A 22,713-nucleotide genomic window follows, 5' to 3' on the forward strand; every position below is an offset into this window, starting at 1 on the left:
TCTGGGCCCTGACAGACCTTGATGGCCTCAGGGTCAGGGAGCTACAGGTTAGAAACGCCATGGTGCTAGTGATGTCCACCAGGTCAGGTAAGCCCCAGGGTACTGGCAGTGCACAGCAAGCAGGCTGCAGTGTGCTGCACTCTCCCAAGCCCCGGAGCAGCCTGAGGCCCCTTGCATTCACTACTCCCAGCCTGTGGTGCAGGAGGAGCATGAGATCCTCTGCACCCTCAAAGGGCTTCTGATGCTGTTTGGCTTCTCTTAGCTTCCCTCCCTGGGGCTCTGAGGACCCAGGTGAGACCCAACACAGAGATGAGCCAGGTCAGCAGGGGGGTTTCATGGTGTTTATTGATCAAGCATGAGCTCCTAGGCAATTGCACCAGCCAGTTGTGCTAGAGCCTGAGGTGTCACACATCCATCCCCAGCATCAGAGAGGGCTGCAGCCAGCTGGTCATGGTGCCAGCACCTCCACGAGGCCCAGGAACAGGCCCAGCCATGGCCTGGAAACTCAGATGTCCATCTCAAACTGGTCTTGATCTGCAAGGGTGCAGAGGGATAAAGGAGCAGGGTTAGGATGGGGCTGCCTTGGGGGACACATGCAGGCAAAGGGGGCAGGAGCTGTCACTAGGGCCAGCCCAGGACTGCCCCTTGCCCAGCAGCCAGGTGGGAGCCCCAAGCCTCAGGCGTCATGGAGGCAGGGGCTGTGTGCCTGGGCAGCTCACCTGGCATGATTCCTTGGCTCTCATTCTGCTCCTTGCCCTCCGGCTTGACGAGGCTGGACGGGGCCAGGGATGTGGCACCGGGGGTCTGGGGCAGGCAGCAGGGAGGGGTCCTGGCCGCGGGGGAACTCTTGCACTCCAGCAGGGACTTGCGGTCGTAGATGATGTGGGTACCTGCCAAAAGCAGGGGCTGTCAGGAACTGCTGCTGCCTGCCTGCCCCCTCTCAGCACCACAGCCTGAGCCTGCAGCAGGGGGGTCTGGGGCCACAGCCAGCTCTGGAGGCAGCTGGCCCAGGGGTGGCTCCCAGCAGCTTAAGAGCAGAGGCTGGGTGCACCTCCACTGGCTGCCATGGCTCCTGTCAGCTGAGCCTGGAGCCACCCTGCTGTGCCCTGCACAAGGAAGCTGCTGGCTTTGATGGGACACTACAGTGTGCCAGCCTGCTGGGTGTACAGCCCCAGAGCAGTAGCCATGTGGGACACCTGCTGCCTCCCCTGTGCCCCAAGTGGCTGCCAGTGATTCCTGGGGTGTGCCATGTCTGCTGCCTGCACCCAGCCCAGGCCTGCCTTCCCTGCCAGGTGCCACCGACGATGATCCCAACTTGCAGCAGTATCTTCCTACAAAGCATTCCACTCCAGCTCAGGGCTGCCAAGGGAAGCCACGAGCCCATGGGTCTACCTGGATCACCCAGAGCAGGTGACCATGCCACCAGGGCCCAAGATGCAAGGTGAAGAGCCCAGGAAGGAGCTGCCTAAACTAGACAGGAATGGTGGCGAAGAGAGTGGCACCTGGCGTGGAGCTGTGGTGACTCCCTGGGATGGGGCTGGAGGAGGTGGCTGTGCTCACTGCAGCCATGGAGCTCACATGGCTCAGGTGAGGGGTAGGCCTAGTGCCACCCTGCCCTCCTCTCCTGCCACTCACTCCAAGAGCAAACCTGTCTGAGCACTGCAGCACCTCTGTTCTCAGTGCCACTGCTGTCAGCAAGAGCCAGTCTCTGCCATGTGCTCTGCCAGTGGGCAGCAGCAGTTCAGTGTTTTGTGTTTCCTCCTCAAATGCCAGGAAAAAGAGCTGGATCTCTCCCCCAGCAGCATCTCAGAGGTTCCCTTGCCCAAGGCACTCTGGGTTTTCAGTACTCCTTGCTCATGGCTTTCCTGGGGAAAATTGCTACTGCATGTAAGAATTTGTCTGGAGAAGGTGGGGGAAGGTGAAGTCCCCATCTGGTTTGCCAGACCACCAGAAGTGGTCCATGAGATTGGACAGCACCTGCACTGTAGCTACCTGCTTGAGGAATGGACCAGACCTTAGTGTAGCTCCTGCACTGCCCCTGAGCAAGAGCAGAAATGAGCACAGCCCAAGTGCAGAACGCAAAGAGCTGCACCTGGGTAGAGAATGGAAGTTTCTCTTCTTCCTCTAGGAAGGGCCTTGAGGAGCCTGATTGAGGGGGCTGTAAGAAGCTCAGAATAATCTGTTGTGTTTTCTGTGGTGGGAAAGGGTCTGTGCTGTGTCAAGAACTGCTTCTACACCACTGGTCACAGCAAGCCAAGCAAATCAATCCTGCCTTTACCTCTGAGCCACCTCATTACCTTCTGCAACTCAAGATGCCACTAGGTGCCACGTTGTCAACTCAGCCCTTACTTCCAGCCCCTGAACAACACCTGATCTCTGTGGCAACCCACCTGGAAAAGGAGTGCTAGCAGCAGCAGAACTAATGCAGAATGGAAAGAACAAACCAACCCCAAACCAATGCCCAACTATCTTTACACACAGAAAGTGACAGGCTAGCAACTGTAGGGGAGGAGGACTCAGCAGCAGAGCACTGCAGATCAAAACCCTCACCCAAACCCTGGCTGTATCCATGTGGTAATGACATGACCTTGAAAAGCTGCATCACTGGGGCATGGCAGCAGCTCAGTGACACCACACAGCCCCCTCCAAATGTCTCACACACAACCTAAGAATCCTCTTTGCCTTTTATTGAATGCCCAGGTAAATGTTTCACATTGACACAGGCTCCCTTCAGTGGAGCCACTACACGACAGGAAATCCACTCAGCTTTTCCTTTTCAGTATGTGAACAGTTACACATGTATTCACCCCCCTAAAAACTTGCACTCCTGTGGTCAGCTAAGTCCTGTGCTACACACAGGGAGCATTCAGGTAGTGTTCAGCCAAAACCACTGAGCTCCAGCTAATCTTTAGTCCAAAATGGCTAAACTGGGAGAAGAGGATCAGTTTGTCTAGGCAAATCCGTTTGCTCTTACACAAGGGGCAATCCAGTTTCCATTGCTGCAGCCCCCAGAGTGGGTGAGGCAAGTTAAAAAAACATCCCCAGGGCTCTTCAAAATCATCAAGATCCCCAAACAAGGCTACAGAAGGACTGACCCCCCCCCAAATCAGTTGACGTACTTGAGATGCATGTTTCCAATGTGAGGTGCCCAGGTGCCAGGCCAAATCTACAGCAAGAAACAAAAAGACAAGTCTATTATGCACACAAAGAGGGTTCCTTTAACAGAGCATTTAACTGCTGGAGGGCAAGCATCAGGCTTGGCCCTAAAGTACAACCAGGCCTCTTCAGTTCTGGCCAAGGTTTGACTGACGAGCTGCAAGGTGAGGATGGAAATCCATTCATAATAGTTATTTGGCTGAGCAGTCTTGAAATGCTGCTTGCTTTACCTGGAAGCTTTGGTACAGAGAGCACCACAGGTGTTTTATAAACACACACAGAGTGCAGGGGAGAAGCTCTGCAAATGATCTCAACTCCCCTACGAAAGCACTGAAGACTAAGGACCCTACCCCAAAACAACCCCCCCCCAAAGCACAACACTGTAAGCAGCCTCAGGAAGGCAAAGGTGGGAGAAGGGAGCCATGGTACCTGCTGAGCATCAGTACATTCTGTTGAGTTCTGCACAACTTTGATCATGGGATTCCAGGCAGGATCTGGAGTGTGGAGCCCGTTGAAGAGGGGCCCCCCCGGGCCATCCGCTAGCTGAGGGTGCGAGGGTATTAGAGTGCCGCCATACATGGAAATGGGTAGGCCCTGAGGGAACAAGAGGAAGCACCATCAGTGAGGGCTGTGGCTGTGCAGGATGACTCTTGGGCCGTGCTTGCCTCACACCCACACATCATTCACCTACTGTCAAACCTCTCTGCACCCTGAGGGAACAGGGCACTGCTGCACACCCAGGCAGGCCGGGCACCAGGGACCCTCCAGAGCTCCAGCTCCAAGGCACTTCACATTCCTCTGAGGCTGCACCTTGCCAGGGTGCATCAGCCTCAGCACAGGGCTCCCAGCTGACCCCATAAAACCAGAGACAGCAGCTGCACAAAGTGGCCTCAGTGCTCTTTCCCCTCAGCTCTGCAGAATGATGAAGGCAAACACTGCAGCCAAGAGGTTGTACTTCAGCACACCCCAGCAGCAGCTTGAGCCTGAGTGACCCCAGGCTGAAGATGTTCTCTACACTGAAAAGTTACAGAAATCCTCTTCCAGTTCAGAAGGAGCAAGTTACAGAGCAGCCTTCTGCAATTCTGGGATCTCTCTCCTGTGTGGGAATGATTGCAATCTGCAGTTCAGAAGGTCCCAAGAGCACATGCTGCAAGCAGTTCTGCTGTTGAACACAGCGGAGGAGGATGTGGCTGAGCTGACTGTGGCTGGGCTGCATCTGTCTGCCTCAAGCTGCTTTCCAGCATTAAATACACAGGCCTCCAGTGGCCCTCTCATCCTGCTGCTTCCCTGAAGGCATCTAGCATTCACTGGCATGATTTGTACCCAAAACATGAACAATTAGCCTCAAAAGCTGAGCAAGCCCTTATGACACATTCCAGAGCAACTGTGCCTCTGAGAGGGGACATACTGGAGAGTGGTGGAGACCTTAAGCTACTGGGCAGGAAAACTTCTGCAAGCTGCCAACTGTGGCTTTGTGGCAGCAGGCTTGGGCAGCCTCTCTGATCAGCAGAGGAAGGAAAGAAGGTTCAGGCCTAGGAGTGGTAGGGAATATAAACAGGCAGAAGAGGAGATACAGCAAAGTCAGCTCCTGGTGATTTTATAGACTCCATCTCCCCTCTCCACCCCACCCAGAACTTACTTTAGAAAAATCCACAAAACTATTTGGCATAGGTTGGTGGAAAATATTTGAGGGAGCCACAATTCCAGAATCATCTCTCTCCATTGGCTGATGCTGAGAAAACGTGCCTGGGTCTGACAGCTGCTGATGCATTGGATGATTTCCCATGACAGGCTGGGACCAACCTGACAAGCCTTCTGGAGAGGAGATGGAAAGTGGTGATTACAATTCACTGAAGGCCATGGAACCCAGCAGCTGCACACCTGCATCCACCCACCCCCAGCACACACAGCTCTGAGCACAGGCAGGCCCTCCACAGCCTGCTGCAGCACCAAGGCCTCTCCTGGGGCAGCTGCAGAAGGCAGCACCATACAAGGCTGGCTTCACACACACAAACACACACTTGTGACAGGGGTGTCCACAGGGAAAAGAGAGGCTGGCAAGGCCAGGGAGGTTTGCCCAGATACATGCCAACTGCGTGTGCATTCATCTGGATCCTCCAGGCAAGTGTGGGGATAATGGGGACCAGCAGTCCTGCAGGTTCCAGGTGTCCACAGCAGATCCAATAAACTTTTGAGTGCTGTGAGCACACAGAAGCTCTCCTTGAAAACAACCAACCTCAGCAACGCTGAGACATTAACCTCACCAAGGTATGGAGGGCTTCAGTGAAACATGGAAACAAAACAGGAGCATTTGACTTGACACCAAGTGCTGCAGCTCCTCCTTCCCTCAGGCTGTCAGGACACTGAATGCAAAACTGCAGCTGTTTCAAAGTCCTTCTTTGGAAACTGGGTCTGCCTTCAGCAGAAGTCTCCCCCAACTCCTGGGAGTCTGAGATCAATGTGGAGCTCAGCATGCACAGTCAGTGCTTCTGGAGAGGGTAGCTGCACCACAACTCACAATGTAACCTGTTCATGGAGAGCCAGCCTTGGACAGAGGCCAAGGGTCAGCCTTGGAACTGGGCCCCCTGAACTTACTTTACATTCTGTAGCATTCCCCAGAGTTCCTACCACATCTCTGAGCAGCTCTCAGGGCTGACAAGTGCATGCTGCCAGACAACCACCCAGGCTGGGTGAGAGCCACCTACCCAGGGAGAGAACAGCCTCAGCACTCTCACCCACAGGCAGCCTCCCACCACCCCTCCTTCAGGCAGCAGGAGCCGCTGGCAGGCCGTGGGACTCGATTGCCCCTCCCCAGCTCCCTTCTCAGACACAGCACCACCAGAAGGCCTGAGCAGCCGCTTCAGCTGCCCCAGGCCGGGCAGTGGCCTCACCAGAGACGCTGTTGACTCCGAAGGACCAGATGCCGCTGTGCCCGACAGGGGCTGTGAAGTTGGTTCCCAGGGGCGTGGGAGTGACGGAGCCTCCCTGCCGGATGCGCGCCAGCCGCTCCGTCCCGATGGGAGGAGGCACCTTGCGGTCTGGGTTGGCACTGCCCCCCTTGGGCTGGCCCAGGTTGGAAGGTGCAGAGGCAGCTGAAAGGGGCGAGGGCGATCCTGAGGAAACTGATGGAATAGGAGATTCACCTGCTGAAGAGAGTATTTCTCTGGCTTAGTTACACACAGGGCACAGAGGCCAGCAAGCACAAATGCACCAAAGCTCTACACCCCCCTCAGTGGCACCTCAAAGCCAATGGTAAAAAGGTTTTGAAGGCTCTCTGGCAAGCATTCCTCAAGGCTTTCACAGAAATTCTGTTTAACTCAAAAAAAATCAGCCTAGTAACACAAATGCCATCAGAACGGAGGGATGTTCCCATGACATAGCAGCACAGGTAAACTAATGACAAGAAAGAGTAAGAAACGTGGAAGAGTTTCAGGAAGAAACATCAGCCAAAACACCGTGAGTATCTAACCAGCCTGGGTTTGGTATCCACCACTGCCAGCAGGAGAGAAGTGAGACAGCTTCCCAAAGCTAATGGCCTAAGCCCTCCCAGCGTCACTGCCTGGGCCAGGCTCCGCTGCCCCTGGCTCTCTGGGGAATCCCAGCCTCCTCTGAGCACTCACTGAACCCTTTTCAGCTCTCAGCCCAAAGTGGCAATGAGGCTGCACGCAGCGTCGTGGAGAGCCTCCTCATTTGAGGTTCTGAAATGAAAGCTGTTTTTCTGCAAGGCTGCTTCCACGCTCTTCCTAGCAGGAGGAAGAGCCACTGCTAACCTGGGTGGTGCCTGAAGATTTTGGAGTAACACAAAATCATTTCAGAATCCAAATAAAAGAGAGAAAAAAAAAACCCAACAAAAAAGGGGAAGGGAATAAAAAAAGAGGCAAGGAAAAAAAAAAGGCAAGTGTACCTTCACAGCTCTGGCAAACATGGCATCTTCTCACCTAATACTGCACTGCAGAGAGGCAGCTCAGCTCGGTGTGATCACCTCTGCTCCCCCCACTGCCTCATGCCCTCTCCTCTCAGAGCCTCTGATGACAACATTGCTTTGCCTGAGTATGCTTTTAGTGATGCTAGCAGAAGGAGTGGCATTGGACATGGGGCAGCCCACACCACAGCACAGCTTGGGATTTCCACACCATCCTCACAGCTGCCAAAAGCAATTGGAAAGCATTTTTTTGCATCACTTGGCAGTTTCCCCTCCAGTTACAAATCTACCAGAGACAACAGCTATGAATTCATAGTTAACTAAGACAGACCCACGGAGCTCCTACATGAATTTGTTGCGCTTGTCCAAGGATGTGGTGAAAAATGCTGTCTGTTAAAGCTGGGAGTCCCAACAGGCGCTGGCCCTTGAAGGTAAACCCGTGCTCCTTGTATGTTTGCTGAAAAGCCTGTCAAAGGACCTGAAGAAGAAGTTGTAGAGCTGTTGGATGGATCTAGAGAGGGTAAGCCTGAAATAAACATAAATTTGATTAAATATCTCTCTTTGGGAACCTGCTTCAAAGCACCAGAGAGAGCTAATACTCATAATTAAAGCATCTCACCACCTTTGGGGGTATCTGCACGTAGCAAGCTCACGTTAGAGGTGCAGGGTTCTCCCTCAGGAACTGGCAGAGGGCACCTCCGTGTGCTTCCTGGGCTGGGGCTTAACAAGAGCAGCCATCCCTTTGGCCACTGAAAGGCATTCTCATAGCAGGGAGGTCGAAGGAGGGAAGCTGGAAGTGGCAAGGATCTTGGCTTACAAAAAAGAGCCAGGCAAGTCAAACAGGGGTACAAGGCTCTGTGGGAGTCCCAGGGGAACCTGGCACCAGGGTAGTTCACAGCAGACAGCTTTTTGCTGTCCTGTTGGTCCACAGAGGCTGGGCAGAGAACGCCGTGCCCAGAGAAACAGCCGGCACGGCAGGCGAGGGGGCTGCCTTCTACAGGGGTGGGAGAGGAAGGCAGAGGTGGAGAGGAAGTTCAAAACCCCACAAGAATTGATTAGCAAGGGGGAGTTACAGTTTTTCAATGAGCCAAAGCTTGTAAGCACTTTTCCATGACGCTGTGGAAGCTCTCATCACATGTTATTACCTGACAGCACAAACAGGCACGGCCAGATGTTCACCTGAGGTTTGGGTTTAGTTTCAAGGGCCCATTAAACAAAACTAGTTTCAAAACCATTTAAACATTTTCAAATGACCACAACCAGGACCAGTTTCCCTTGCTGCAGAGCAAGGCTGAAGGTTGTACCTACTCAGAGCCCAGAAGTCTGCAGGCAGCAGTGGTGACAGGCAGCTCCTTAGCTCATAGACCAGAGGTGCATCCTTCACCCCAATGCATTCCTGAAAGCCAGGCCTTCTGCCCCACGGTATCACCAGCCAAGTCAACCTGACCTATTGCTTCCAGAAGTGCCAGAGCCAGCCTGCTCACTTTGCTGCATCTGAAGGAGACTGTTTTTCTCACTAGCCTTAACCAAAAGATTAAAATGGAGCAGTCTCTGTTAAAGACAGGGAGAAACACATCACCACTACCAGCAGAACACAGGGGGCTGAAACAAGGGAACCTGAGCTTGGGAGGAGAATCCTTCAGGGCTTGTCTCAGCCAGAAGTGCAAGAGGCCACAGCTGTGAGTGGGATACTAACACCTGTGCAGGCTCTAAGCACAGTGTGATTGATCTGCATTTGTCTGGAGCTACAGACTGGCCTCCAGCACTGAGCCCGGACTGCAGCACCTCCAGCTGAGAGCCCTCCCTGTGCATCTGCCACAGAGCTACCAATGGGACGCTCTTGCTAACCCTCCATGCACAAAGTCAGCTCAGAGCTGGTCAAAAGGTCCCTGTGGTGACCAATTCCACCATCCAAACCAGGGCTGCAGCTGGCTGACAAACCACCAAAGACCCCAGAGTCTCTGCCCCACAGAGAAGCAGTCACAGAGCTGCTGCTGCCCATGGGGACTGCTGACCTCCTGAACAGCAAACGAGGCAAAGATCATGACAAAAATAATCACAGAATCACTTTGGATGGCAGAGACCTTGAAGATCATGGAGTCCAACCATTATGCCTGGCTGTGTCCTTTGAAGGCTTGGTAGAACAGCTTTCAGGCTACACAGCTTTCCAAGGGCAGTGACTGAGCAGCCCAGACCACTGCAGCACAGCTGGGGATCTTCTGCAGGCTGAAGGAAGGGGGACAGCCAGAGAGGCACAAATTCAGCCTAGTCAGTGTGCAGGTTGTAAAGAGCACTTCCAATCACTATCTTGCCTTTCACAGAAGTGGATGAGAACCTCTGCTCAACATCAAAAACAGCTTCTCTGAACAATGACTTGGAGCATCCTGGTTTCAGCAGTGAGTCTCCTGTTTACTACTTACCAGCACCACCAGGGTTTGTGAAAGTAAAACCTTCTGCAATGCCAAACTTTGCAGTTACTTGTGCCATGAATGCAAACTCTTCAGTGTGCTCTGGAAGCCTAACAGAGCTTTTGAGGCTTGCACATGAATCCCACACAAGCTCTGCTCAAAAGCAAGTTGCTCAAAGCCTCCAGGCAGCGCTGCAGAACCTGGTTACCTTTAGAGAGCAACACTGCTGCAGCACCTGGTCAAAGAGGGAGCCCAGCCCCTTCAGGCAGCTTCACACTCGTGCTGCTTCCTGAGCTGGTGTATTGCCAGCTTGTGCTACACTTCAGTGCCAAGAAGCAAGGTCTCAAAGCCCTTCTTAACATGCAGAGGGAAGTAGTAACAAATAGACTTCTTTTGGTCTTCCTCACAGCCTCCCCAAGTGCTCTGGCTACGTCTGCCCTCAGTCTGCAAGAGGTCTAAGGAGCGAGACAAGAGGCCATTGCCAGCACAGACCCCTGGCAGGTGAGGAGCTATGCAGGCGTCTCTGTGCCTCAGGGGAGCTGGTGAATCAGGGAGAACTCAAGCTGCAGCTGAGCTTGCCCACAAAGAGGAAAAGCAGAGTACCCAAACTCCACCCCGAGGTGACAGCTTAAGAGGATTGTTAGTGCAGCAAATGAGATGAAATCGCCCCCAAATCAGCTTAGAGCTGATCACCAAGAGATGGTGATTGGTGGAGAAGTTTGCCACAGCCCAACTCTGCTAGACAAGCACAAAGGACAAATCTCTGCTGTCAGCTGTAGACTCACAGCTGAGATCAGAGGATGAGTGTGCAATGGCTTGATGGCCACTAATACTCTCTTATCACATAGAAGTGAGCCCAGGCTGCTCCCTTGCCCACTGCACTGCTGTGGCCAAAGCATAACCCAGCAGTGTCTGCTCCCTTCTCAAAACTCATGAAACCCACCACCATACCCTACAGCTAAGGGAGTCCTCAGTTCAATCCACCTCAGAGGCTGAGCTGGGCAGGAAGGTCTGTCCCCCACGACTGAGGTTGGTGGACAGACCACAGGCCCCCACTTACATTCCAAAGGAAGGCACTGGAGAGGTCTGCAGTCTACCAGGCTCTCTCCTTTCCTCACAGTAGCACCCTCAGAACACTCTTCTCCCCAGGCTCCCCTAATGTCTCTGTCCTCCTATGACAGGGTTTAGATTCTGAAATGAAGGTGATCAAATGCAGCAGGAAGTGGAATGACATTGAAGGAATAAACTAAGGCCTAACTAAGCAGTCACTTCCCACCAGGCAGACTTTCCGTGGCACATCTACCTGTCTGCCGTTTTAATTCACTTTGCAACCAAATTCCAGCTCTCAAAAGAATGCACTGTCTAAAGAGTGCTGCTCTTCAGCTGAGAGCTTCATAGCTACCTCCCCAAAGTCAACCACATGAGCTCTCTCTGGGTCTCCACCAAACCTTCCTAACTCAGCTGAGAAACAGACTTAAACTCCCTTTACAAAACTAATAGCAATTTAAGGATATAAAAGGACCGATACATTTCCCCCAAGAACAAGCAGATGACCTTAGCACAAGACAAGAGTGCTGCTATGGGAGCAGCACTCCCATAGCTGCTGTTTGGCTGCTATGGGAGCCCCAGTCCTATTTGCAGATCCTATTTGACACAAGTTTCCTCCCACAGGGGTTATCCCAGCAATGCCAGATCCCGGTTCAGACCACTGCAGAGAGAAAGCTCAGGCAATGCAAAGTGTTTCCCAAACCTGGTGAGTGGCACCTGGCAGTTATTTTATCAGCAGCCTGATGACTGGGGTCCAGTTTCTTCACTTTCCACAGCCTCAGTTATATCAAGGTCTGCTTCCAGCACCAGGATTGGATGTTGCACAAGAGCTCTGGGTACTCACTTGCTTTGCAGAGCTCTAGAGCCCAAATTTAGCCACTAAGAACTCCACAGGCATAGCAAGCATCCAGTTTTGTGGCTGAAGCAAGTCAGAGAGCAATGCTGTGGTTCTCAGAACATGTTTGCAAAACAACCAAGAGGAACAGGAATGCTGAAAATCTTCTGTCCTCACCTCCATGTCTTCCAAATGCCCTCTTCTCCTTTAGTCTCAAGTCCAATCCAGCATCCACGTCCTGCAGCACTCACCCAAATACCCAGCACACAGCGTGGGTGCAAATGCAGCCTCAAAGCAAGGCCCTGTACTACCCAGCTTCAAGGCATCATTACAGCCCTCATGGCAAGAAAGCAGAGAACAAGGTGGCACAGACTACACCTCCTGAGGGTCCCCTCCAGCCAGTTTGAAGGACTGAGGAACCAAGATCCTTCAGGCAAAGCATAGCAAGGGCAGGGAGCTCACTGAGTGTTCCTAGCCTGTTTCACACACATGCAGACAGCATTGGCCCTGCTGTGCTTAAGGGCAGGACCTTCCTAATGAAACACCATGCAGCAGTACATCTGCTTCCCAAAGCACAACATGAGCCTCTTCAAATCCCAGAGACATATCAAGAGACAGAAAGTGCAGAGTCTACCTTCACCAAGCCAAGCTGGAGTCTCAGATAAAACACTGAACAACTAACTACACCCAGCCACTCCTGCAGCTGGAACCTGCAGTGACAGGCTTGGTACCATCCCACCACATGTTCCATCCCAACTCCAAGTTAAAATCAAGGACATTCTGAATTCTACAAAGAGCTGGAAGCATTCCTGCTTCTTACAGAGGACAAGCAGTGCCATGTCTGCAGTATTCCCAGCACCTAACATCCTAGAGGAGCTGGAGAGAAAATAAATCATAGTCAGCAATGTGAAGAGCACCTTGGGAAGAAAACCCAGGCCATGCTCATCACAGCACAGTATCAGCATCCTTTGACATCTCTAAGTTACCTCTCAGCCAGTCTGGGATGATCAAAGCGTGATGGCTGGAACAAAGACTTCTGCCCAGTGCTTGATCTCCATGACTTACCTACAGGACTAGTTGAAACCCGCTGGGAAGCTGGTCTGAAACCAGGAGCCTTGGAGTTGTCAGGATGCACATTTTCCACATGTCCTAGCACAGAGTTATTCAGAAAGGTAGACTGAACTGTAAAAGGTTGGTCAGCTGCTGCTCGGGTAGAGAGTGGGCAGTCTCCCCATCCTGGGTTAGCTGGCACCTGGTTACTATCAAAAAGACTACTAAAGTGATTGAAGAGAGTTGCTGGCCCAAAGGTAGGAGGCAAGGATTTGTTTGCTGGGTTAATGTGCATCTGAGAACCGTTCACCACGTTCACTGCTGACGAAAGCTGCACTGCAGCAGGTGGGCCTTGAGAAGGTGTTAAAGGAACTTGATTTGTAACAAAAATAGACTGAGGATCTTGATGGAGGTTTGCATTTGGTACCACTGAATAGAAAGAACCTCTGGACTGCATCCTGTGAGTAACTCGAGGTGCTGGTACAGCTACTTGAGGTAAGTTACTGTTGTCCTGATTATCTGCAACAACTGACCTGGATGATGCTAAGCTTAAAGGTGGAGTTTCTGAGCTGGATGAAAAAGGCATTGACATCGAAGGGCTGATCTCTGCCATGCTGGTTGGCAGGACCTCATCTTGGGCACCGCTCGGTGGCGCGGGGCTGCCGGCGGCATGCGTCTCGGTGCCTCCCAAGCCGCCGCTGGCCGGCGTGCCGCAGCCGCCGGCGGCGGAGGGCGGCGCGCACAGGCTGGCCGCGGGCGGCTCCGGCTGCGCCGCCTTCTCCTTGGGCGCCGAGGCCGCCGGGAAAGAGTCTGCCTTAAGCGCGGGATGCTGCGGCGGCGCGCTGGGGGGCAGGAAGGGCGTGGGCACCTGCCCGCCGCCGGCGGGGGCGGAGGGGGCCGAAGGCAGGGTGCTGCAGGTGCTCGTCACGGTGGAGATCGCCGTGGCCGCAGCGCTCGTCTTGGGGACGCAGGCGAACAGCTGCTTCCGCACCGAGGAGGGAGTCCGGCTGCTGGTGGCGCACAGCGGCGGGGCGGGGGCGGCTGCAGACGAGGCGGTGACCGGACAGCTGGAGGTCGCTAAGCCGGGCGACTCCGTCTGCAGCACGTTTCCGTTCTGACCGCCGACGCGACTGGAGCTATTATGCTTGGGAGAGCTGTTTGTGCTGCCAGGGTTCACTGGTCTCACCGGGAATGGTCCCCAAGTGTTTGGCGAAGGTGAAAAGGTTCCTCCAAACTGGGCCATAGGTAAGCGAGGGTGCCGGATCTGTTGCATAGTTTGGGCAGCCAGCAAGGCAAAATGAGGGTGAGAATAAGCCAGAGGAAGAGACACAGGGAAGGAGGAGCGCACGTTGGCCGGGACGTTCTTGTTCAGTTTGGTGGTAGGCTGGAAAGTGGAGAGCGAAGACGACTGCGACGTGACCAGGGGCGGCGCTCCCAGGGGAAAGGAGTTCTTGTTGGAAGCGGTGGCAGTGCTAACGCCGGAGGAGAAGCTTGCATGGATTGATTTGGTGCTGGAAGCAGGTGTTCTTATGTGAGTTTTAGGGATCAGGTCTTCCAGCTCCTTGGCAGGGTCTTGAATAAGGGCATTAATGAGCTGCACCGCGTATCGCGTCGACTCCGTTCCGCCCCTAGGTCAAGCACAAACAACACTGAGCTTCTGCAGAGGGAAACCTCACAGCACACCACACAGCCACTGCAGGTTTACTGCTGTCAGTTAGTGCTTGGCTCATTTATCTGAACTACTATCTCATGGCCTAAAAAAGACCTTCAGCAGATCCTGGCAGCAGGAGCACCTGCTCTGTTCTAGTACCAAGAAGGTAAAGATGTCCCCTTTTAAAAAGCAAACAGACTGCTTGCTGGAGGAGTCCACTGGGGACCAGTTCAAGACTTCAGTTTCTAAACACTGTACCTTATAGTGATCATTCTCTCTCCATTCTTATCTTTTTGCTTATCAACGTCAATGTGGGCACCAGTGACATCTTGAATTGCTGTGATGTTGCATCCACCTCTTCCCATGATTCTGGACACGACAGAAGCTGGGACAGATAATTTCTTTGACCTGTATCACAGAGACCACAAATCTGTGAAGTTCATTCAAACTGCACCGCTGCACACAGCTCCCCTGCTGACTGACACCAATATTCCTCCATTTTAGGGCAGCAAGAGGGTTCTTTGTTCATTTTTTCTTCACCTTTTGGAGCCTCTCTGAAACCCTCTAACACACCCAAATTACCCAGCACCCTCAGCACCTGCCAAGGCTGCTCCAGCAGCAGCTATTGTAGCAGATGTGTGCCTCACACTATTTCAGGAACACCTTTGGGTTTTGTCTTACCTTCAAAGTGAGACAAATCTTTAGCTTATCAACCTAAATAATGCTGCTTCAAATCTCAAGGCCCATGGCTTAGCTCATCATTTACAGCAAGGGTTTGCAGAGCAGAGCCTCCACTGTCACCTAACTTTCAAAACGTGCCCACATTACTCACAGGGTGCCTTGGTCTGCTTCCACCTCAGCCCTCTAGGAACCCCATGCCACCACCCACAAAGCCATTCCTGCTCCAGGATAGCTCACCCCGGTGACCATGCCCCTGGCCACCCATCACCCGCTGCTCTTTCCCTCCTTGCCCACCCAGCACGGCAGAGAGGTGCCCACAGCGGTACCTTTTCGCTCCTGAGCAGCAGCGGCCTCCTCTCTGCAGCTGGAATTGCTCCATTGGTGCTGGCTGCAGAGTGTTGCTAGGGGCAGGGTCTTTCAAAACTCTGCCCACTTGCCTGCAAAAGGCCAGAAGGGATGTTTCCATTGGTTACTTTTGACAGTCATCCCTTCTAGGCAAGGGGTTACTCAGGAGAGACTTCATGAGAGGAAAGCATGCAGCTCCTGGGCATTCTGCATCTGAAGTCACCAAAAAGCTTCTTGGCAGGATGCATGCTTCCATCAGTCAGGGCATAGCAAACACCAGTGCAGAACACTTTAGGAACCTGTTCTTTATGATGCCAGGTTTTGAGTGCCATCTCTAGAACCCTACCATCTCCAGCAGAAGAACAGACAACACCCAACCAAGCTGTTGAGTTGAGCCTGTGAGACTCAAGAGACCCAGGAGGAGAGATGGAGAAGCTCCAGGGCTGATGGCAGGGTCTGTTGAAGAGTCAGTTGCCTGTTTAATGGTGCCCCCATGACTCACCAAGCAGTGGGCAGCCTGCAACCACACATTCAGCAAGGCCATGTCACTGTGGAGAACCCCACCAGCAAACACAACAAAAAGCAAAGACCAAGCCACCACTCTAAGGGGTCAAACATCTACATTTTCAGAGGAAACTGCCTTTTCAACATTTATTAACAACAGGCTGTGGCTTCCACTACTCTGAGTGCATTAAATCCTCCATACTTCCTTGGCACATGGCTTAAAACTCCCTACAAGGTGCATACTTGGCCACTGTCACTGTAGGAGGGCAGCACAAGCACACCTGAAGCACCTGGCGCTTGTTCATTCCTTTTTGACACAGACCACCACAGAGGACAGCCAGATGATGATTTCCAGCTACAAGCAGCAGACACCATGAAGGTGACAGGAGGACACTGGGGTGTCACTTCTCATATCATAAAGTCCAGCAGATTTCCAACGGGAAAGTTTGTGTTACAGAAGCTCTTTCAATCTGATTGCACCTCTGACACTCGCTGTGAGGCAGTAACACTTTCCAGGGACTCAGTAATCAAGGTCAGGGCCCAAAGCACAACAAATTCTAGCCCTGAGGAGATCATTCACCTCTGCTGCTAACACACATCCTGCCTCCAGCTCGTGCACAAGCAATCATCTGCTGTGGGGGCTCTTCTTGTCATCTGCTCCCTCTCCCTTTTTGCTTGTTCCCACACCAGTTACTCTGCTTAAGTAAAGGTTCAGTGGAGAGGTTCCCTAGTGCTGAACAAAGTGCTTCTGTCACACTGGTGTTGAGCTAGTGAGGACTTGCCATAAACTAGGACTGTAATTCATTTTCACAGCACTGCAAGGGTAAGGCAGTGGATTTCTTAGCAATTCATTCTACAATCCCATAAGCCTGCTGGACATTGCCTATTGGAAAATCATTTACAGACTAGAAAGGTCACAGCTTTTAAGCAAAGAATTAAAGTCTTTACCTTCTAACCACTTCTTTCCAGCCTTCTTCTCTTTTCTGGCCTCTTTTTGGACTAGTCAGATTCAGCTTCACATTTGGAGAGGTCAGAGGCAGGGAAACAGGCTTGTAAGCAGCTGACAAAGAATTTGAATGACCTTCACCGTCAAGCCTGGGGACAGAAATGTGCTGATTACAAACAACAGAGTCAGGGGACAGCACCACAGCCCACACCTTGTGTTCTTGATGGGTGTTCTGCAGAGCAGTCCCCACACCCTCTCCCTTCCCTTAGTGCAAGAAGAGAAAAAAGGACACTACAGAGGATGGGACTCATACTACTTAGATACCAAAATAACCAAAAGACCACAGATGCAGATGGTGACCTAAGGTTTGGATGCAGACCCAGCAGCTAGTCAGAAACTGGTGTTACAAAAGTGATTAGCAACCACTCATACGGCCCCTGTACATGGACTGAATCATTCTTCTGGCTCTCACCTCTGGCTTGACAAGGTTAAATCAAATTGTCCATCAACCTGGCAGGTGAAATGCTCAGAGTCATCAACTTCTTCCCTCCTTAAAAGAGATTGCAAGTCAAATGAGTTAATAATTAAATCATCAACCAAAAGGTACTGAAACCAATTTTACACACAGGTAAGCTGGCACTTCCCTTTCAAAGTGCCAGCACATTCATCTCAGAATCTCTTCTAATGAAGCTGACAACGCAGCAGGGATGCCTGAACAGTGCAGAGCAATGCAGCTGCTGAAGCGGTGTTCGAAAGCAGCCAGCAAGGGCAACAGCAATGTACAAATAAGCTGAGCTGTGCAATTTTAAACAGGTTGGTTTCTACACACTTGACAACAGCAATCAGCTCTGCAAAGAAAGCCAACTCAGTCTCTCAGGACTTTGGGAAGGCACCACCGTGTGTAAAGCTTAAGTCAGAGAGCCTGTGGAAGGCCAGGGAGGCAAGGGGAGGCTCACCTGGCTGGAGCCTTCGGGGCCAAGGCGCCGGGTTTGTCATCCTGAGAGGGGCTGAGCAGGGAGGCGTAGCGCCGCTCCGAGGAGTTGGTGTCCATCGTGAAGTTCAGCTCCTGGCTCTTCCCCCCACTGCTGCTTTCGCTGTTGCAGTCTGTGCTGTCCAGGTTATCTGAGTCACTGTTCCCACTGGCGCCGCCGCCCCTGGGCTCCCCGTTGATTTTGTTTTTATCTGCCTTCTGCTGTGCTAGGGATATGTGCTGGTCTGGCAGGATGATCTGCATGTTCTGAGGAGTCTCTTTTGTTTTGTTCTTCTTGTTTTTTCTGTTTGTGCTGGGGGTGGTCACAACATTGGCTCTCTTCTTCCCAAAGGCAGTGGTGAAGGTGGTGGACGTGGCAGAAATTCCAATTGTAGTGGTGGTAGTCGCGCTGGGAGGCTCTATAGGGACCTCTTGCTCCACTGAAAGGGAAGCAGTTGAGACACAATCAAACCCCACAGCACACAGACATCAGGGCCCTGACTGAAGACTCTACAGCTCCTTGGTGAGCTGTCAGACTCTCTGCTGTAAATTCTTTCAGCTCTAAATCCTCCAAGGATGAAAGACTTTTGGGAACAAAGGAGGGGGGAAGTGAACAAAGGAGTTTCATGAGGAACTTCTGACTGCAGAGGAAAGGACTGGGGCAGGAGCTGTGCAACAAGGTCCCAGTACCAGAGAAGGAAGCTTTCAAACAGCTTCCATTACCTATGTGGTTAAAAAAGTGCAGCCCCACAACCACACTGCTCATAGAAACACTTGTCCTTTACCTTCATCATCATTTTCTTCATCATCATCATCTTCCTGCAGCTCCAGAGTTTCTTTAGGCTTGTTTTCTTCATCCTCCTCTTGTTTTCTTTTTTGTTCCTCTTTCTTCTTCTTCCTCTTTTCCTTTCTTTTCTCCCTTTTAGCTGCAAGAGCTTGTTTTCTGCTCTCCTCCCTTGACTGTGTAGGGGAAAAGAATCCCTGTTGTTAAGTTTTCAGACATACTAAGTTGCATTTCGAGTTCAGAACTCCCCTACACATCTGGGGCAGAGGGAGAAAGGAGAGGGCAGGACAGACAAGGAGGACTTTGTCAGATACTGAATCGTTCCTGACTCAGAACCTGGGCACACCTCTTACAGAGCATCAGGACCTGTGGGTCCCAAAGCTTCTGAGGGATAAGAATAAAACCACCACCAAACCTGAAGCACTACAAAACCAGAATTTTCCTGGAAAACCAGCAAAAGCTCTCATCAGCTCAGTCCTTTCACCACCTCATTTGTGCTCTTGCAGCAAGGTTCACATCTTGGACTAAAAATCAGCTCCCAGAAATGCTGCAGGAAAAAAGCTCCCTTCCTGATTACTGCTGTTGAATACATGGAAACAGGGAAGTCAGCTCTGCTATACTGCAGCCTTGCACAGGAACTGATGGGTGTGTAAAAAGTCAGCAGCCTGGAAAATGAGAAAGAAACTAATTTGGAAGTAGTTTGTCAGAAACTGTAAGAGTCTCCATCGAGAGAGCCCAATGAAGGGTGCTCAAGATGTCACATCTGAGACACTTCAGTGTCACCAGTGAGGGAGAAGCTGATTTTCCCCACTACCTGCTCAACTCAGCCAGCTTGTAGGCTCTGCTTTGTAACACTGAGTGGAGGTGCACAAAATGCTTCTGGACTGGGTCTGACACAGTATCCAGAACACATCAGGCACGGCACCAATGAGGCTGAAGAGCTCCCTTTTCCACACCTCACCTGCACTGAGGCAATGTAACAGAGCTGCTACACAAGGGAGCTGCTGTTAAGCCCAAGCTTTCCCCAAAAGGAGAATGTGGTGGCTGGAGCCAGTTCTGATTTGTCACATCCTCAGTATCTGCTTCAGTTTTTGTGTATTAGAAGGACAAAAGCACATACAGTCACAGATCAAGAACTGCTGTCCCAAGAAGCACCAAGAACCTACAGATTAATAAATACAGAGTTCAAATAATTGTGCTACTGTGCCACTTTAACAGAGCATTTCCCCTACAACATAGGAGTGAAGGAAAGGAACACAAAAAGCTCTGGGTTGAGATAAAGAGTTGAGACATGGTAAGAGTTTACCATAAAAGAGCTAACAGAATGCACGACCACCTCAGCCTGCCTGCAGAAAAAGCACAGCAGAAAGCAGCAGCAGCAAGCAGAAGGTCAGTGAGCTAAAAACCAAAGCCAGGAGCTGCTCCCCCATCTCTCCCTGTCCCACTATCATCCAACACCCAAAGAATGGAGCCTAAAAGCAGCCACGGGAACAGGAATCCTCTCATGTTACAATCTGAACCTCAAGCCCCACAACACTCTGCTCCAGCCAGCACTTTCATTTTGAAGCTGGCATGAGGCAGAAGGGTTTGAAGAGCAGCAGACTAAAGCTCAGCCTATGAGAGCAGCACAACAGCACTCTGCTACTCACTTTTTCCAGGTCCAGCTCCTTCAGCAGTATAGTTGCATTCTTATTTGCTTCTGCAGCCTGCTGGTCTTTAGCTTTCACAATTGTCTCCACACACTGGTGGCACTTTTTCAACAGGTCCTGAAATACAAACTTGTTTTACTACCTCCACAATGAACTGCAAAATAAAGCCTCAGAGTGAGGCTTGCTCTACAAACCTGAGCTCAGCTTCCCTGTCACACCAACAGCTCCAGCTGAAGACTCTACATTCTGCCGGTGTTTTATTCAAGCTCTGTATTAAAAAAGGAGCCATGCCCAAACCTCCTAATCAAACCTACTCAACCCCTCCATGCCCATTTCCTCCTGTGTTTCAGGAACTCTTGTGGGTATTCTCACTGAGACAAGGGGCAGAGCCTTTCCCCAGGGCTGAACTCACCTTGTCAGTAATGGTTGCTATGTAGCGCATGCACTCGATGTCTGAAGGGAACTGGTTCACTTCTTTCACCAGGAACTGAACCACTTTCACATGCCCCTAGAACAGCCAAGAAAATCCTTGCTCTTGCACACAGTCAACACTCAGCATCAAAACACAACTTTATCTCTTAGTCCAACACATAAGCAAGAACATTTATGGCAAGCTGCTGTTTGGGAAGCAAGGCTGTCACTGTCTCAGCAAGAGATTCTGGACAGGGGCTAAGTGGAAAGACTGAAGTTAACCTGGTTCATGGCATGGCTGCTACCTCTCACAAATGTGATCATCTGTACCCTTCACACAGACATCTCCTTCCCAGCTGGCACATTACCTGCCAGCAGTTCCTCTGTTCATCCAAAACAAGCCTTCAGGCTTCAGACCAAACGCGAAACTCTGCTTTGAAGCACCCAGCACTGAAACACCAAGCGAGGTCTGTCTCCTACCTTGCGAAAGGCTGACATGAGGGGTGTGATTTTCCGGTTGTCTGCAGCATCCACATCTGCTCCTGCCTGCACCAGCAGCTGCACCACGTCGTAGTGGCCTCCGTTAGCTGCCAGCCACAGGGGGGTGTTCCCCTTCTTGTTCCGGACGTCGATGTGAGCCCCTCTGAGGAAGGATGGGGTGAAGGGAGGTGAGACCGGGAGAGACCAGGGGGCAAGGGGCTGCGTAGGGCTGAAATCCAGGGGCTAGAGAGAGAAATTCTGTCCTTGAAATCTGAGTTTCAGTTGCAGCATGGCGCCACGGGGTTATTTAAAGCTCCTTACAGGGAGCCTTGCTGCACCGTACCTATGAAGCTACCACAGGTCCTTCATCACTCATGTGGGAGCTCCTCACAGGACAAAGCAGTCCCTTGGGATTTTAGCACCACTTGGAGCTATGCTTGAAGAGCTTGAGAGCTACTTCCAGGCTCTGTCCCACAGCTGACAGCAGGAGTTGCCAGATTGCAATGGATTGCTCAGGTGGGAACTGCACAGCCAACAGAGCCGCCGAGCCAGATGCTGCTGGCCCACCCCAGACCCAGCTGCCTGATTAGCTTAATGAACACTGGAGTAGCAGGATACTCTGGGATGACACTGGAGAGTAGGGAACAGATGCCACATCCTGTTTCCAAAGCTCACTATTCCCTTTTCACTCTCAGCTGCATGAGGCAACACGAAGCAGGGCACCCTGACCCCAGCAGAATGCAGCTACAGAGCAAAGGATTAAAGCAGAAGAAACACTTACCGGTTAATCAGGAGCTCACAGAACTTGTAGTGGCCCTTATCTGCTGCAATTGTTAAAGCTGTATCTCTTGAGGAAGGCACAGGTGGAGCATTCACATCTGCTCCTTTATCAAGGAGAACCCTTCCAACTTCTGCATATCCTCCTGAAGCTGCTTCCATCAGAGGCGTGAGACCGGTCTGTGCCAAGAGAGGGAGGTGCACCGTGTGAAATGTGTGCAGTATGCTTCAGACAACATGCATGGCTCCTACACCAGGAAAGCAGGTTTGTTTATTTAGCTGCTCATATTTAGGTTAGGAGCCTAACTTCAATCAGTCCTTCTCAAAGAAGAAGGAAAAAGGACCCAGACGAAGAAACAACCCCACAACAAACACCAAAACACTCCACAGAACTAACACCACCAACACCACCACAACCCCAACAAAACCCCAACGCCCTTGAGCTGGGACTCATACAAACCCAGGAGAACTGGTGACTACCACCAGATACCTGTCTCAACAGCAAAAAACAAAGTTTACAACAGGATCTCTAGAATAGGGGTTAGAACAGATCTGAAGGAAGACACAACAGGTGCTTCTACAGAAAGGCTCCAAGCTGACTGTGTAGCTCTTCCCTAGCCTCCCTTAGCACTGAGACTCATCTGGGCCCAATTAAGATGCCAGGCTAGAGTGTTAAATGAACTTACACCAGCTGCTACATGCCCAACTGACCATTTGAGAGCTGGCTTTTATCCATATCCCCTTTTCTCCAGCCACAGTCACTCCAGAAGCAGGCAGGGTAGACAGACACAGCAATTATTTCAGCAGCCTTAGAAGTTACCAAAAATTCCTTTGTGCTGGGGAAATCAGTCTGGCTGTCTACACAAGCTTTAAGCTTGCTTTATGGCAGGAGACACAAAGCTGTCCCAGAGTACCAAAGGATGGGACCTGTGGAGTATTTCAGAGGCACAGAAAGTCACAGTACTGAAGCCATGGGTTCCACAGCAAGGTAAAATCTTCACACAGTCTGAGTGCACCACTTCTGTGGCAGAGATGAAGTCTCCAAGCAACTCCTCTCTAAGCTCTCCACCTGCTAGACTTCACTGAAGTGTCTTCAC

At 51.6% G+C, this 22,713-nt stretch overlaps 1 protein-coding gene across 1 annotated transcript in view; it reads right to left on the bottom strand.

Moving 5' to 3' along the window:
• Window positions 1-3,106: 3,106 nt before the first annotated feature.
• ANKHD1 (ankyrin repeat and KH domain containing 1) overlaps window positions 3,107-22,713 on the bottom strand; it is a 96,572-nt gene continuing 76,965 nt past the window's right edge. Inside the window, exons 22-37 of the mRNA XM_054177713.1 lie at window positions 21,621-21,796; window positions 20,840-21,002; window positions 20,361-20,456; window positions 19,949-20,065; window positions 18,301-18,475; window positions 17,502-17,955; window positions 17,018-17,095; window positions 16,548-16,694; window positions 15,077-15,187; window positions 14,328-14,477; window positions 12,434-14,046; window positions 7,425-7,604; window positions 6,048-6,302; window positions 4,796-4,971; window positions 3,586-3,750; window positions 3,107-3,166 (exon numbers count right to left, since the gene is read on the bottom strand). Coding sequence (XP_054033688.1) covers window positions 3,107-3,166; window positions 3,586-3,750; window positions 4,796-4,971; window positions 6,048-6,302; window positions 7,425-7,604; window positions 12,434-14,046; window positions 14,328-14,477; window positions 15,077-15,187; window positions 16,548-16,694; window positions 17,018-17,095; window positions 17,502-17,955; window positions 18,301-18,475; window positions 19,949-20,065; window positions 20,361-20,456; window positions 20,840-21,002; window positions 21,621-21,796 — 4,116 coding nt within the window. The remainder of the gene's footprint in view (window positions 3,167-3,585; window positions 3,751-4,795; window positions 4,972-6,047; window positions 6,303-7,424; window positions 7,605-12,433; window positions 14,047-14,327; window positions 14,478-15,076; window positions 15,188-16,547; window positions 16,695-17,017; window positions 17,096-17,501; window positions 17,956-18,300; window positions 18,476-19,948; window positions 20,066-20,360; window positions 20,457-20,839; window positions 21,003-21,620; window positions 21,797-22,713) is intronic.

This window comes from Dryobates pubescens, chromosome 44 (genome assembly GCF_014839835.1).
Source record: "Dryobates pubescens isolate bDryPub1 chromosome 44, bDryPub1.pri, whole genome shotgun sequence".
Lineage (NCBI taxonomy): Eukaryota > Metazoa > Chordata > Aves > Piciformes > Picidae > Dryobates > Dryobates pubescens.